The sequence below is a fragment of the Eriocheir sinensis genome, chromosome 69 (genome assembly GCF_024679095.1).
Source record: "Eriocheir sinensis breed Jianghai 21 chromosome 69, ASM2467909v1, whole genome shotgun sequence".
NCBI lineage: Eukaryota > Metazoa > Arthropoda > Malacostraca > Decapoda > Varunidae > Eriocheir > Eriocheir sinensis.
In genome coordinates, this window is record NC_066577.1 from 4602145 (window position 1) to 4619375 (window position 17231).

At 46.0% G+C, this 17231-nt stretch overlaps 1 protein-coding gene across 1 annotated transcript; it reads left to right on the plus strand.

Annotated features, from left to right (window-relative positions):
- Nucleotides 1-4217: 4217 nt before the first annotated feature.
- Nucleotides 4218-5840, plus strand: LOC126988306 (uncharacterized; the record flags this gene model as incomplete). Its single annotated transcript, XM_050846365.1, is given in 1 exon segment — nt 4218-5840. A coding segment is annotated over 1 exon segment (1440 nt). The 3' UTR covers nt 5672-5840.
- Between the last annotated feature and the right edge of the window lie 11391 nt (nt 5841-17231).

Here is a 17231-nt window from a genome sequence, read left to right on the forward strand (position 1 = left end):
ACTCATAAGAAAGCCTTGTCAAATATGTGTTCTTGGGTGGCGATATGTCTTGTTATACGACCCTTAGTTAGGTTACGTTAGGTTAGGTTAGGTTAGGTTAGGTTAGGTTAGGTTAGGTTAGGTTAGGTTAGCAGGCCGGTATTATGACATTTTCGCTTTTCACATCAGCTATATCTTAAGGTCAAAGAGGGGGTCAGTCAGGTCCTAATGAGTGTTTCCTTAGGTTCACGGTACAGAGAAAGGGTCAAAACACCACCAGGATCATAAAACTACCCCCGGAAATACCCAAAACTCATAAGAAAGCCTTGTCAAATATGTGTTCTTGGGCGACAAAATGATTTAAAATACGACCCTCAGTCTCTCAAAGGTATGCTTGACGCGCTCCATGATATCATCCTTACTGTTCACTACCTTTCAACTTGCTAATTGCGCGCATCCACCCCTCCTACGAGCCCTCTGCGCAAGACTTTCTACTCTAGCCCATGAAATGTTTAACCCGGTAGCAGCGACGGGTCAAATTTGTGCCATGATATAAACCCCCCAAAATAGATGATACCTAATCTGATCACAAATGCTTTGATATATAGTATGGAATGGTTTGTGTGAGGGGTGATTTTTTCTCATTTTTCTCGCTTGGAGGGACCATTAAGAAACATGATCCCCGTTGGTACCAGGTTAATATTGACCCTATACATACTCTACATAACATATACTGTGAGTCCAAATCCCTTATGCACGAATTAACCAGCGCGTTGCCTGCTCTTCCTTCTTCTCCTATGCTTTTTCTTACTTCTCCTTTACCCACCCAACCTCCTCCTCCCCCTCCTCTCTCTCTCCCTCCTTCATGATTATGGTGTGTTTATCAATTCTTCCTCTAATTGCTTTCTTAAAGGGTGAAAGGAGGAGGAGGCGGAGGAGGAGGAGGAGGAGGAGGAGGAGGAGGAGGTAGGTAGGTAGGTAGGTTAGTGAAAGGAATGGGTCACAAAGGAAGAAAAAGGGAGAAGAAGGGGGAAGGAATAGTGGGAAGGGAGGAACGGAGATATGGAGGGAAGGACGAAAGAAGAGGAGAGAGAGAGAGAGAGAGAGAGAGAGAGAGAGAGAGAGAGAGAGAGAGAGAGAGAGAGAGATTTACAAAGATATTAAGACCACACAGACCCTCTGGTTCAGACTAGGTGGTCTGTCCACCTAAGTGAAATTATATTAATGAGATGGTACCAAGACTTTGTATTTCTATTGTAGTAAATATTAAGTTGCAGGAAATGTCGGTCGAGCTTGTTTCTATATGAATTAATCGTGTTGCACTGGATCACTGAAGGCGGGAGCTTATTCCATTCTTGCACTACAACGTTGGTGAAGAAAAATTTGATGCAGTCTGAATTTAGAGAGAGAAAATCTAGGGCGGAAAAAGAAAGAAAAAATAAATAAGGAAAAAGAAAAGAAAGACCAAAGGAAAGAGGAAAATAAAAGATAGCAGACTAGAGAAAAAAAGAAGGAAAGAAAAAGAAAGTTAAAGAATTTTTTTTTACAGCTCAGAGAGCAACTCAAAGGGAACACAAGAAAGTGTAGAAAAAAAGCCCGCTAACTGTTGCTCCGGCGACTTGACCTTACTTTATTATTATAAATGACCAGAGTGAGTGTGTGGTTATTATGCAAATATGAAATCGATGAACCATATAAATATGGTGAAAGAGCTCTTATTATGCCAATCACTGTCATTCACTGTAATAGGTTAGCAGTAAGTAAAGTAATCTTATATGAGATTGACACAGGCATGTTAGATTAGATGCTAGGTTAGATCTAAAGTAGATCAGGGTGAGTTGGATTAAAATATATTCTTATTTTAGAGTGGCCATTTATAGAGCAGCTATCAGTGATTATCAAATCATTCCATCACTGTTTATCACACCAGCAGGTGTTCTACCATGACGTGTGTGGTGCTGGAGGTGCTAAAAGTATTTGTAACAGTTTAGAAGGCAGTGGTTCAAAGTTCTTTGTCCCCGATACCCCCAAGCTTACATTATGGAATTCCTCGCTGAGCTGCTCAGTAAATAACAACAAAAGATTGATTCATTTGCTGAACTGCCGAGCAGATTACCCGAATACTGCCAGTGTCGTAACCTTTTGCAGCTTATTTTGCCGTTAAACCTAAGAAACAAGTAATACTCGACATACTTGTCAATATGATGGATAACTTTTTTTTTTTTTTTTTTTTACGTCGCGGCCTATTGCGCCGGTAGGCTTCTTTCCGGTGGGGCCTGATGGTCGGCCCAAGGCTTCTTCCCGGTGGGGCCTGATGGTCGGCCCAGCCCGTTTTGGCGCAGGCAAGTGTTTATAGTGGCGCCATCTTGCATTGGCTCATGCTGCCCTCCCGGAGCTCATCTTTAATCTTAGAATCTAGAGTCCGGGTTGATAGGTGGTCTTCTGGACAGCATGTGGGTAGTTTTAAGCTACTCGGCGGAGGCTGAAAAATCCCAGCTTGGTGGCACCGGGCGGGGATTGAATTCGCGTCCTCCTGAACGCGGCGCCGTCACTCTGTCGAATCAGCCACCGCCTCCCCATAACTTATTAAATCTACCAGTAAGAAAGCAATATTAGCCACTGTAGTGAGTTGGGTGTAATTCTATATAAATACCAATAACCTTCAGCTTGTCCATAGCGGTCTTTGCGTATACATAGTAACGTTGGATTAATTTTTAGTTCGGTTACGGTGACTTTAGTTGAGGGATTTGATTACTTTGACAGTGGTGAGAGATTAATATACTTAACAAATTATTATTTTAAGAGGCATTTGTTTAGCTTGGTCTAAAACATACCATTTACACCAAATTATTCGGTAATGAACGAGGCAGGAAATATTTACTCATGCCAGTAAAGTACAATGTGCCATTCACTGGCCTCAGCAGTGCGACGGCGACAACTCCGGTACTGCCAAGGAGGTATTTCTTAACAGATCCTCACAGGAAGTCTGCTTTTAATCTGTTCCTCGTTAGTAGGTTCCCAGGAAACATCTCCCTCTCAGTGCCTAAGTCTCTATATATACCAAGTCAAGTCACTCTGCTTCAAAACTGCGACCGGTACGCGCAGGAGGCGGTTTTGGGGCGGAGCAGCGGGATGACGTCACTTGGAGCCAAAAAATAAAATACCCGCCAGTTCAGGGGTGACAAAAGTTGGGGCCGTATGTGCACTCTGGATGTGCATTCTCGCCTTCTTTCACAGCGCGTTCAGGCAAGCCACTGACGAAAAAATATGTCTTTTTATTGTGCTATTGCGTGACTGTAATTCCAATGCCTACAAACGGCGGTGTGGGGTGTGAGGGAGGGCATGATGAAGTGATTGATTTAAATTAGTCCGCCTTTCCTCGTTTTCTCTAAATCCCTGTTTCTACATTCTCTAGTTTGGCTCCAAGCAGTGTCACGCATAAACCACTCCTCGGCCGTGTCTCCTCCCACAAACCTGCGTATGACTTGACTTGGTGTATATAGACTTTGATCAGTGCAACCTCTGAGGGCGCCTCGCCGAGGGAAATAACTTGTGAGCTGGCCGTCGAGGGGGTTTGCTTACATATTCATGACTGGATTTATGAGTCGCAGCGGGGCGCTAAGACAGGGTCGGAGGTGTCATAAGCGTTACGAGTCGTTTTATGATAGAGATCGCGAGCTATGACGAGAATCGCCATTTTGTCTACTTATGACAGCTTATGAGTGCTTAAGAGCCTCTGATAAAGGGGAGCGAGGGTGGCAAAGCTGTGAGGGATTTAGATACTGATAAGAATTAAAAACCTGTCATGCTGCCCAGATTACTGGATTACTAGCGAAACGGAGGTAAGATATGCAACCCAATCCACAGGAAGGACTCTATCCCTTGTGATACGCTTTCCCAAGGCCACAGAGAAGATTACCCGGGTTTTTATAAGTGTGTATCCATTCGTGGTGCAGAAGCCATGTAAAATTTTCACCAGGATCACAAAACACTTCATAAAAATCCTAGCAACTTTAATAACGAGAGGATTTACAAACAGGCGAACTGAGGTGCTGATGCGTTTAATTAAGAACACGGGATCAAGACCCCAGCCGGACCCCAGCCACTTTTATGATACTGCGAAACACGACGACCATGACGACCACCGTGATGACGACAGGCCTGCTCAGCTCTGTGATGTCACCGCGAGCTGGGAGTGGGAGTGGTTCTGAGCACCTCCGCGCCGCGGCACTGTCGCTGGAGCCCCGCAAACATGTGGACGTCCCGCTGGGCCGTGCTCTGCTGCCTGCTGTGCCTGGCGGCCTCCTCCTCCGCCACGACCTCTCCTTCTCCGACGACGACTACCACCAGCAGCTGCTCCTGGCAAGACCTACACGAGGAAGAGTTTCAGGAAATGCCACGCCAGATCACTGTCAGGGCCAAGGACGGGCAAGACGGCAACATGGTTGTCACACTGGTTCAGAAGGATAGTAAGAAAGACAATAAGATGACCATTTTGTCCTCCAGCCCACACACCCTCGACCTGTTCTGTGAGCAGCTCTGTGGCTTCAGTCTGCACCCAGACGAGGATCACCAGAGCACGTTCTTCTCCATAAGGCGGGGGGCTCCAAACTTTACAGTGAAGGCACACGGGAACATGGAGTGGTCAGCTGAAGCCTGCACGGAGACGACCACGCTTCCGACGACGACGACGACGGATGTGACGTCGACGACGTCTACCGCCAGCAGCTGCTCCTGGCATGATCTACACGAGGAAGAGTTTACACCAATGCCACACCAGCTCGCCGTCAGGGCCAAGGACGGGCGGGGCGGCAACATGACCGTCACACTGGTTCAGAAGGACAAAACCACCAGCTCCTACACCATGACCATCCCGCCCTCCAGCCCACACATCCTCGACCTGTCCTGCAAGACCGACATCTCTTGTGCCTTCGAGCTGAGCCTAGACGAGGGTAACACGTACATGCAGTACCTCGTGATGTCTGGGCCTGAAAAGTTTATAGTGGAGGGACACGGGAACATTGAGTGGTCAGCTGAAGCCTGCACGGAGGTGACCACGCTCCCGACGACAAAGACGACTACCGCCAGCAGCTGCTCCTGGGAAGACCTACACGAGGAAGAGTTCACGGCAATGCCACACCGGATCACCGTCAGGGCCAAGCACGGGCAGGGCGGCAACATGACCGTCACACTGGTCCTGCAGGATAGCACGGAAGACAAAGAGATAACCATTCCGTCCTCCGGCCCGCACACCCTCGACCTGCTCTGTCGCGAAAATCACTTCAAATGTGGCTTCAAGCTGCACCCAGACGAGGATGACCAGAGCAAGAGCTTCCTCTTAAGGGAGGGGGTTCAAAACTTCACAGTGGAGGGAGACGGGAACATGGAGTGGTCGGAACCCTGCACGGAGACGAGCCTGGAGTCCTCGACGGTGCCACTGACGACCCTGCTCGGAGACAATCATGGAGTTCTCGACGGCGGCATTGACGATAGTGATGAGGGGCTCGAGCTGTGGGTGCTGGTCCTGATCGCTGCCGGGGTGGTGGCCATTGTGACCGCAATCTGTGTCCTTATATGGTGGAAGGTCTGCAGGGCTAACCGATACAAGTTAGTAAGAACAGCATCAGAACGTGAGGCTGCAAGGATCAGAAGGTCTATGTCAGGCAGGTCCTGTGAAACTAACCTCACCTAACACCGCTATCCATGAATTTATTTATTTTTTTATGTCTATCGTATTGGCACTCACCTCATGACTGCCAGGACTGTTCCACTCATCCACTACTCTGTTGGTGAACCAATTCCTGCCAATGTCCTTGTAAAATCTGAATTTATACAATTTAATTAAACCCATTGATACGTGTCCTACTTGTCTCTCTTACCATCAGAACCTTGACATCCCCGTTTAAAGCCCTTCATCCATCTATAAACCTCGATCAAGTCTCTTCCCACTCTTCGCCTCCTTTAGGATGCAAGTTTGTTAAGTCTTTCCTCATATGTTAAGTTTCTAAACCTGCGTGAATCATCTTTGTCATCCTCCTCTGTACCGATTCTAACATTTTGATATCCATTCTACAGTAAGGTAATCATTTTTATGGTAATTAGAGTTGGCTTATACTTTGGGGAGGCGGTGGCTGAGTCAGCAGAGTGACGGCACCGCGTTCAGGAGGACGCGAGTTCAATCCCCGCCCGGTGCCACCAAGCTGGTTTTTTTTCAGCCTCCTCCGAGTGGTTTAAAACTACCCACATGCTGTCCTGAAGATCACCTATCAACCCGGACTCTAGATTCTAGGATTAAAGATGAGATCCGGGAGGGAAGCATGAGCCAGTGCAAGATGGCGCCACTATAAACACTCGCCTGCGCCAGAACGGGCTGGGCCGACCATCAGGCCTCACCGGGAAGAAGCCTTGGGCCGACCATCAGGCCCTACCGGGAAGAAGCCTACCGGCGCAATAGGCTGCGACGTAAAAAAAAAAAAAAAAAAAAAAAATCATCAACACAACATATATTTTTCAAAGACGGAGAGGCTCCAAACACGAGCGGTGCACAAGTTTACCTGCACCATAGAACACGGAGACGATTTGAGAAGACTGCGGATAGCCAAGGCAAAGCAGTAACTTGAAATTCTCTACTAAACTCTCAACACCAAGCTGCCTTAGCATAGCCCATAGGTTATTATATCAGGTGTTTATAGGTATACTGCTACCATCTTTTTATCTATGTCTTTCTGTCCTACTGTTCACACTGATGTCATGGTGGTGGCTTAAGAGTTCTCACAAATAATAATCACCCATAGTTCATTATATATCCAGGTGTTGATAGGTAATACTGCTGGTGTCTATCTATCCATGTCTATCTGAGCTACTGTTCACACTGATATCACCGGTGGCTTAAGAGTTCTCACAAATAATAATCACCCATAGTTCATTATATATCCAGGTGTTGATTGGTAATACTGCTGCTATCAATCTATTCATGCCTAGCTCAGTAGAGTTCACACTGATATCACCGGTGGCTTAAGAGTTCTCACAAATAATAATCACCCATAGTTCATTATATATCCAGGTGTTGATTGGTAATACTGCTGCTATCAATCTGTTCATGTCTAGCTCAGTAAAGTTCACACTGATATCACGATAGGCTTAAGGGTCTCAAACAAATCCGGAGTTGATAACGACACGAGAGGTAAATGAGAAGGCGGCTCAAGATAGTGTATCGCTGAATTTCTTTACTCCCTCGTCCTTTCATTAAGTAGGCACGGCGAGGAAATTCCCGAGGCTTACGTTATCTCATTATCACAATTGTCGTTTAGTGTTTTCTGCGTTTATGTTTGCAGCGGTGACGAGTGATGGGTCAGAGTGCCTGATTCGTGCAAGACCTGGGCTCAAGCTTAACCCGGTGGTAGCAGCGGGGATCATGTTTCTTAATGGTCCCTCCAAGCGAGAAAAATGAGAAAAAATCACCCCTCACACAAACCATTTCATAATATATATCAAAGCATTTGTGATCAGATTATGTATCATCTATTTTGGGGGGTTTATATCATGGCACAAATTTGGCCCGTCGCTGCTACACGGTAAATCCACAAATTTGGCCCGTCGCTGCTACACGGTAAAGCCACAAATTTGGCCCGTCGCAGCTACACGGTAAAGCCACAAATTTGGCCCGTCGCTGCTACACGGTAAAGCCACAAATTTGGCCCGTCGCTGCTACACGGTAAAGCCACAAATTTGGCCCTTCGCTGCTACACGGTAAAGCCACAAATTTGGCCGCGTTCAAAACATTTGCCTATGTCAGGTGGCAGAAGGAAAATCTAGTATGAGTGACGTGCTCCTCAAAAGCCGACCAACTTTATAGAACAAACTTTTTTTTTCCATCAGAATACAAGGTAATTCAAGGGCTCTGGTTTGTGCTATTATAAGCTTAACATGTAAAATAATAGATCAAATGATTATTCTTACATTGTATTCTTCCAAAAAGGAGTCATTCAAACTTAATTTACTTGATTTCAACTGGTGTTCAGCAAGGTGTGATCTGTACAATCAACATTTTATATAGTCACCCTACAGTCTTTACTTTGACAGCTGCTCAGGTTTGCGGGTGAGCGGAGTTTTCCTGGTCAGTTTAGGCCCAGGCATGACGAGTACTGGGACCATATTCTCAAACGCTTACACACTCACATTTGACAGGGTTTTTGAAGGGGTATTGGGCATTTCCAGAGGTACATTTATAACCCTGGTGGTAGTTTGACCCCTTTTGTGTACCGTGAAAAACACCCATGAAAACCCGATTAAACTCCATCTTAGCCTTTGGAAATATATGACATGAGAGGTGGAAGCGTCTGAGAATCCCGATCCAGGGACTGGCCGACACCCCCCGCGCTGCTTGATCTTCAAATGTTGGCTTCAGCAGTAAATCCTACAGGAAGCTACTCTCACCTTGAGCTTGTGGTGTAATCATACAAATACTCCACACTCCACACACGTGCAGGCTGCCGGCAAGTCTACGATTTAAATATCCCCAACGAAATACCATAGAAAAAAAAAAAGTTGACTGTCTGGCTGCTCATCCGGGTCCTGCTACGGGCTGCTACTGCGTCCCTACAACCGCCCCGAGTTTTGCATCGCTCGCCCTCCCTTACAGGACCGCCTCTGTGCAAAGGCCCTGTACCCTTCTTAAAGGGGTAAATCTTAAAGAAGAATGTTCAGCTTGTCTCACTCCCCTCATGCTTGGGCCCCGCCTGCAGGGGTGAGGGGGGGTGAACTGAACTCACCTGTCGTCTGCTTGTTTGCAGTAATAGGCTGAACCGCTGTTTGTACTTATGATCCAGTTTTTGTCACCTGTTTCACATTTTTATTATCTGATTTTTATAGGAAGAAGCCTTCACTAGTAAATAATTCACTGATAGATATACTTAAGCGGTAATAAGCACCTCAAACTGTAAAAGAATATGGCAGTGACTTGGTGGTGAGTACCGAACAGTGAAGTGAGATTTTAATGATTACATATTTGTAAGAAGTTTATGTAAATTACCATACAGTTTATAGTACGTTTAACTGATGAATGATGCTATTCTTGATATGCTATGCTGCTTTGTGCAAGTATACATTGTTCTTTCCTCAGGAATTGTTGAATAATCCGCAGGCAGACCTTGGATGTTTGGAGGCGTTGTGAAAATTCCTTTGCGGCCGTCTTTGTTTAATTTGGGAAAATCCGTGAATGTGTGAATCCTTGAACAAAGAGCCAGCTTATATACAACGGGACAGGTGTGAAATACTACTGGCTAGATCTGCACACACACACACACACACACACACACACACACACACACAGAAACAACTCCATAAGGTCTCCATAGTGCAGTGGTTAGTGCTCTTGCCTCACAACCAAGGGGTCCTGGGTTCGATTCTTGGGCAGAGTGACGAAGGATGGGCAGTCCCCTTCAGTCTGTCCTCCCTGTCCACCCAGCAGTGAATGGGTGGCGGGTGTCAGTGGGGGTTGTGTCCCGCCTCACAGGTGTGTCTGGGTGTGAGGTTTCAGCCGTACCCAGAGATTAGTTATAGTAGAATATGGAACAAACAGTCAGTCACTAGAGATCCTTCACTTCTGAGCTCCGACCTTTGCTAGGGAGGGTACGGACTGACGATGGCGAGTCTATCATGTGGTCAGACCATGGTGGATTACACACGCACACACACACACATACAGTAAACCCCGCTTAAGTCGGACTCGAATAAGCCGGATATCGGATAAGTCGGACACATTCAGGAGCTTTTTTTTTTTTTTCGTTCCATCCCCAGTGTACCGGTAGGCATTTTTTGGCCTTTGATTTAGTAATTTTACGCCACTCTGCTTATATAGTGGCTAAAATACCCCTGATAGCTCTTAAATCGTCCGAGTAATTTATTAAGGAGTTGTCCGAGCCGTTGGAGAAGCGAAACGGCGCGTGTGCCGCGTCACTGCCGGCGGCGCCAAGATCAGCTGACTTAGGAAGCGCATGGCAGTGGCTCCCTCAGCTTTCGCTCGCTCTGTAGCCCTACGTACGTATTTACCTATTATGTGTGTGTGTGTGTGTGTGTGTGTGTGTGTGTGTGTGTGCCATGTATGTAGTACCTATTTACGTAACACAGACCACTTCAACTCTTAGTGGTAACAGGCGTGCAAAATGTGAAAAAAAAATCCCTCGGGTAACTCGGATTTTCGGATAACTCGGATTGGCCTTCCCCCCAGTTGATCCGCCTTATGTGGGGTATACTGTATTTAGATGAATATTTAGATGAAGAAATCGTGAAGAAACTAATAACATCGATGATACGTCCAAGACTGGAATATGCAGCATTAGTGTGGTCACCTAGACTGAAGAAAGAAATCAGAAAGTTGGAAAGAATACAAAGAGCAGCGACTAAACTACCGGAAACTCTGAGGGAACGTACTTATGAAGAAAGACTGGAGAAATTGGGACTAACAACACTGGAGAGCAGAAGAGAGAGAGGGGACCTAATAGCATTGTGGCAGTGAGGTGTGGGTTCAGTAAGGTGACGGGGTACTGGATGCGTGCCTAGTACCGCCGGTATAACGAGGATCAAGCCTCTACCTTTAACCCCTGTAACTACACCTCACCCACCGTGAGTAGTGGGGGGGATTCTGGAGCTGCCCTGTGTAGGCCACCCGGCCTCTTGCAGTTTCCCTATGTTCTTATGTTCTTATGTTCTTATTGTACAGGATACACGAGGGATTGGAGAAATTGGACAGGGAAGACCTAGTGGTACGTGACAGAAGTGTGACAAGAGGCAACGGTAAGAAATTGAAGAAGAGCGACTGTAGGAGAGACATCAGGAAATACAGTTTTCCACACAGAAGCACAACAACATGACGAGGAGACTGTGTGTGCAAAAACGATTCATGAATTTAAAGCCAAATTGGATAATAAGCGTTACAGAGACGGGACAGCACGAGACTAGTACGGTTCTTTTCCTGTATTTCACAACTAGGTAAATACACACATATATACACACACACAGGAGGGAGTACACACAAACACACCCATCTCAGTCTCATAACCTTTATTCTGAATGCTTCCAATTCCCACCAGACAAAAGAGACATAGAAAGATACAATACAAGTTATCATAGGCAGGGCAGGGAACAGGCTAAGGAGCAATGTTACTTCTTCAAGGGGGAAAGAAAAGGTTTGAAATTAACAATGCAAGAAATTACATTGTCATCATCATCATCATCAGACAAAGTACAGGATAGCCCATTACCTCACTATATATTCTCTTTTTTATGTTTTTTTGTGCAGTGAAGCCCAAGCTCTGACCTCTCGTCCCATCCTGAGGTCATCTTGTGTCCACTCCCTGCCTCCTGACCTCAACAACTAAAAGGTCAGACTCATGCACTAACCTCCTCATTGTGGTTTGGGGTCAGGCAACACCATTTGATCCGTTCAGTGACAAAAATCTGACCTAACATGACCTTGAATAGAAAATAGTAGCAGGTTAGAAAATAAATGATAATATGATAATGTCAACTAAATTACACATCAGTATTAAACTTGGCCAAGACGTGACTTAATATATCCCATGTAATAGGGTAGGCGGTGGCTGAGTGGTAGCGTGCTGGGCCCACATTCACCGCGTGATGGACGACGCGAATTCGAATCCCCACGCTACCACCTCGGATTTTTCAGTCACCGCCAAGTGGCTTAAAACTACCCACATGCTGTCCTGAAGACCACCCATCAACCCGGACTCTAGAGGAAACCGTCCAAGTGAATAAAAAACGAGGTCCGGGGGGCAGCATGAGCCAAGAGAAGATGGCGCCACTATAAACACTTGCCTGCGCCATGACGGGCTGGGGCTGAACACCATCCAGGCCCCTCAAGCAAGCCTACCGGCGCTATAGGCGTAGACGTAAAAAAAAAAAAAAATAAAAAAAAAAAAAATAAATAAATAAATAAAAAAAAATAATAATAATAATAATAATAATAATAATAATAATAATAACAATGATGACAAAAATAATTATAACAAACACAACCCAGCATGTTCCAGTAAGTCAGATCACTGTCATAGCAATAATGATAATAACAGTAACAATAAAAATCAACACAAATGACAAACTATAAATGGGTGTGACGCTGAGCTTGCTTGAACACTGAAGCTTCGTTGCCTAATCCAAGTATCCAGCGAGCCAATTTTGGTAAGCCGGCTCGATGCTGTGGATAAGTTGGATTAGTCTTAGGGTCGTATTAACAGACATTTCGCCGCCCAAGAACGCATATTTGACAAGGCTTTCGTAAGAGGTGTGGGCATTTCCAGGAGTAGTTTTATGATCCTAGTGGTAGTGTGACCCTTCTTCTGTACCGTGAACCTGAAGAAACACTCATTAGAACCCGACTGACCCCCTCTTTGACCTTTAGAAATAGCTGATGTGAGAAGCGAAATTGTCTTATAACACCGACCTTACAACCTTCAGGCATCAAGGGTGTACAACTGACCCCAAACCACACACACATAACATCTTTCATTGTGCACACTTGAAGGATCGGCATCATCGGTCACAAACGTCATGACCTCACTCAAACAAAAGTCGCAGCAGGGAGGCGGAGGGACGGAAGGAAGGATGCAAAGTCGTGATGTGTCGGTCGAGAGTCGGTGCGGTGATGTCTGTGGCCTAGACGACATAGCAGAGGGGACTTATTAGGGACGCTTTCACAGTCAGTTTGTTTTGATCGATACCAATGGCGCTGAACGACACTATAGTTTTCCACGTGAAACTGGCCGATGGGGTAGTGGCGGCTGCAGAGGAAGCAAGAGGTGTTGAGAGTGTGTGGCAAGGTGCAGGGCTAGGCTAACCCCGCAGCCCCCACTACCCCATCGGCCAGTTTTACGTGGAAATTCTAAAGCGTCGATCGCCTCCATTGGTAACGATCAAAACAAACAAAGTGACTGTGAAACCAGGCCTTAGTACCTTAGAGTTTATGCATGTGTCATTCCATAGTACCCACCCTCCCTCTCTCTCTCTCCCTCTCTCTCTCTCGGACATACACTATTAATGCATTACGTTAAGCTGTTGTCTCTTATGCGGACATTCTTCAGGTGTACGTAAATGTGATCGGTGTGTGTGTGTATGTTCATGTATGTGTGTGTGTGTGTGTGTGTGTGTGTTGGTCGGCACTAAAACATGCCGAGTTTACATCCAAAAATGGTATTATGGGTAAACCTTAAGTGTTGCCTCACCCACTAACGTAGCAAGCGAGTCTGTGGTATATCATGGTTGCATAAACTGTACGATCTGTCCTTCTCCTCTAACACACACTCGTATCCTCTCTCCCTCCCACTCTCTCTCTCTACGTAATAATCTTCACTATAACGTAAAGCCCAACTCCGCCGTGATATGAAGATTGCCATACAGTCCCATATCAACACACACTCCCCTCTCTTACCCTTCCCTTCCTTCTCTAAGACAGCTTCAAGACAGTCCCATATCACCAGACACTCCCCTCTCTTACCCTTCCCTTCCTTCTCTAAGACAGCTTCAAGACAGTCCCATATCAACACAGACTCCCCTCTCTTACCCTTCCCTTCCTTCTCTAAGACAGCTTCAAGACAGTCCCATATCAACACACACTCCTCCCTTGTTTTCTTCATTCCTTCCCTACCAAAGCCTGACCTAACTACCATGACACAATCCCATACACTCCTTCCTCATCCTGGCCTTCTTCTTTCCTCTTCTCTCCTTATTCAGCTATTTTCCTCCCTGTCTCTCTATATCTCCATACCTTTCAAATTTCCTATCTTAATCATTCTCTGTAATTCTCTCCTCACTTATAGCTCTTTCCCTCCCTATCTCTTTCCTCCCATACACAAGTTTTCCTCCTCTCTCCTAATCCCTTCCTCCCTCCCTGTCTCTCCATCCCTCCACACCTATCAAATTTCCTCCTTCCTTAATCATTCTCTGTACTTCCCTTCCCACTTAGCTCTTTCCCTCCCTATCTCTTCCATACACAAGTTTTCCTCTCCCTTGCCTTCCATACACCATTCAGTTTCCCCTCCACACACACACACAGCCCTTACACGACTCCTCTGCTAGCCTTCCCACACCGCAGACAATGTACCTGGCTCTCTTCTAAGCTACTATGAGATGTAAGAGTGCAATGGGTTGGCTCTGTGACCTGCGTACGCCTAATGCCTCTATCTGTCGATCGCACTGCGTGGAGGCGGGATGAAAAAGGTGTTGTTCTCGTATCTACGGAAAAACTATAGACCTGAGTGATGCGTTTGTGTGCGTGTGAGTGTGTGTGTGTGTGTGTTTATCTACTTGTATTTCCCTAGTGTGTCTGTGTGTGTGTGTGTGAATTATACTTATTAGAAGCCCTCTATTTAAAGCTTTATTCTAGTACATACGTATATATATATTTAATGAAAAGTATTAATTATTTTTTTTTTGTATGCATAAATCTATTTGTAATCATTTATGTATATTTTTTAGGTTCTAACACGGAAAGACGTTTGAGGTGTGACATTGTACAGCGAACCTCAGAATCGTATGGAGTTTTCTTTTCACATATAACGCTCCTTTGTTTTGTATCATATCATACTTTTCTGATTAAACATCATTCTCTCCTTGTTTCATTGCATTCTTATCTATATCATTCTTCCTCTTGTTTAACCTGGTAGCAGCGACGGGCCAAATCTGTGGCTTCACCGTGTAGCAGTGACAGGCCAAATTTGTGGCTTCACCGTGTAGCAGTGACAGGCCAAATTTGTGGCTTTACCGTGTAGCAGTGACAGGCCAAATCTGTGGCTTCACCGTGTAGCAGTGACAGGCCAAATCTGTGGCTTCACCGTGTAGCAGTGACAGGCCAAATTTGTGGCTTTACCGTGTAGCAGCGACGGGCCAAATTTGAGGCTTCACCGTGTAGCAGTGACAGGCCAAATTTGTGGCTTTACCTTGTAGCAGCGACGGGCCAAATTTGTGGCTTCACTGTGCAGCAGCGACGGGCCAAATTTGTGGCTTTACCGTGTAGCAGCGACGGGCCAAATTTGTGGCTTTACCATGTAGCAGCGACGGGCCAAATTTGTGGCTTTACCGTGTAGCAGCGACGGGCCAAATTTGTACCATGACATAAACCCCCCAAAATAGATGATACATAAACTGATCTCAAATGCTTTGATATATATTATGAAATGGTTTGTGTGAGGGGTGATTTTTTCTCATTTTTCTCGCTTGGAGGGACCATTAAGAACATGATCCCTGCTGCTACCACCAGGTTCAAAGCATTACTGTGGTATTGGTGTGGTGGATATCCCGTCCCAAGGTGCAGGACTTTATATTTTACTTCATTGAATTTTAACAGCCACGTTTTGATCCATCTCTGTAGCTTGGTGAGGTCTTCTTGTAGGAAATCCGCAGTCAAGGGGTTAACGCTCCACACTCGTCACAGCTCCAAGTTCACAGACGCCTCCACCGCTCACACCAACTATGTATTTCCCGAGGCCCAAAAGGGGAGTTATCGGGTTCTGGCATTTCCCGATTTGTGAGCAAGTACCTACATTGTTTTTTCTACCATTTCTCTCTCTCGCTCTCTCTCATCTCCTCCTCTTCCTTCCTCCTCTCTTCCCTCCACATTGATTCTATATAATTTCTCTCTCTCTCTCATCTCCTCCTCTTCCTCCTCCTCCTCCTCCCTTTCCTTCCTCCTCCTCTTCCTCCTCCCTTTCCTTCCTCCTCCTCCTTCCTCCTCTCTTCCCTCCACATTGCTTCTATATAATTTCTCTCTCTCTCTCTCTCATCTCCTCCTCTTCCTCCTCCTCCTCCCTTTCCTTCCTCCTCCTCTTCCTCCTCCTTCTCTTCCTCCTCCACCTCCTCTCTCTTCCCTCTTCATTGATTCTATATAATTTCTCTCTCTCTCTCTCACATCACCTCCTCCTCCTCCTCCTCCTCCTCCTCCCTCTACATTGCTTCTATATAATTTCTCTCTCTCGTCTCCTCCTCCTCCTCCTCCTCCTCTTCCCTCCACATTGATTCTATAAAATTTCTCACTCTCACTCTCCACTCCACCTCTGCCTCCTCCTCCTCCTCCCTTTCCTTCCTCCTCCTCTTCCTCCTCCCTTTCCTTCCTCCTCCTCCTTCCTCCTCTCTTCCCTCCACATTGCTTCTATATAATTTCTCTCTCTCTCTCTCTCTCATCTCCTCCTCTTCCTCCTCCTCCTCCTCCCTTTCCTTCCTCCTCCTCTTCCTCCTCCTTCTCTTCCTCCTCCTCCTCCTCCTCCTCCTCTTCCCTCTTCATTGCTTCTATATAATTTCTCTCTATCTCTCTCTCTCTCATCTCCTCCTCTTCCTCCTCCTCCTCCTCCTCCCTCTACATTGCTTCTATATAATTTCTCTCTCTCGTCTCCTCCTCCTCCTCCTCCTCTTCCCTCCACATTGATTCTATATAATTTCTCTCTCTCTCATCTCCTCCTCCTCCTCCTCCTCCTTCCTCCTATCTAACTTCTGCTTCATCTTCTTCTCCTTCCTCCTCCTCCTCCTCCTCCTCCTCCTCCTCCTCCTCCTCCTCTTCCTCTTCCTTTTTCCTTTGTAATTTATCTTGTTAATTCTTCCTTCTCCTCCTTCTCCTTCTCCTCTTCGCTCTCTCTATATTTCTACATTTTTTTCTCCCTCCTTCCTAACTTCTACTTCATCTTCTTCACCTTCCTCCTCCTCTTCCTCTTTTTTCTGCTCTCTCATTAACTCGGTGGCAGCAGCGGGGATCATGTTTCTTAATGGTCCCTCTAAGCAAGAAAAATGAGAAAAAATCACCCCTCACACAAACCATTTCATAATATATATCAAAGCATTTGTGATCCGTTTATGTATCATCTATTTTTGGGGGTTTATATCATGGCACAAATTTGGCCCGTCGCTGCTACACGGTAAAGCCACAAATTTGTCCTGTTGCTGCTACACGGAAAGCCACAAATTTGTCCTGTCGCTGCTACACGGTAAAGGCACAAATTTGTCCTGTCGCTGCTACACGGTAAAGCCACAAATTTGGCCCGTCACTGCTTCACGGTAAAGCCACAAATTTGTCCTGTTGCTGCTACACGGTAAAGCCACAAATTTGACCCGTCGCTGCTACACGGTAAAGCCACAAATTTGGCCCGTCACTGCTACACGGTAAAGCCACAAATTTAGCCCATCGCTGCTACACGGTAAAGCCACAAATTTGGCCCGTCGCTGCTACACGGTAAAGCCACAAATTTGGCCCG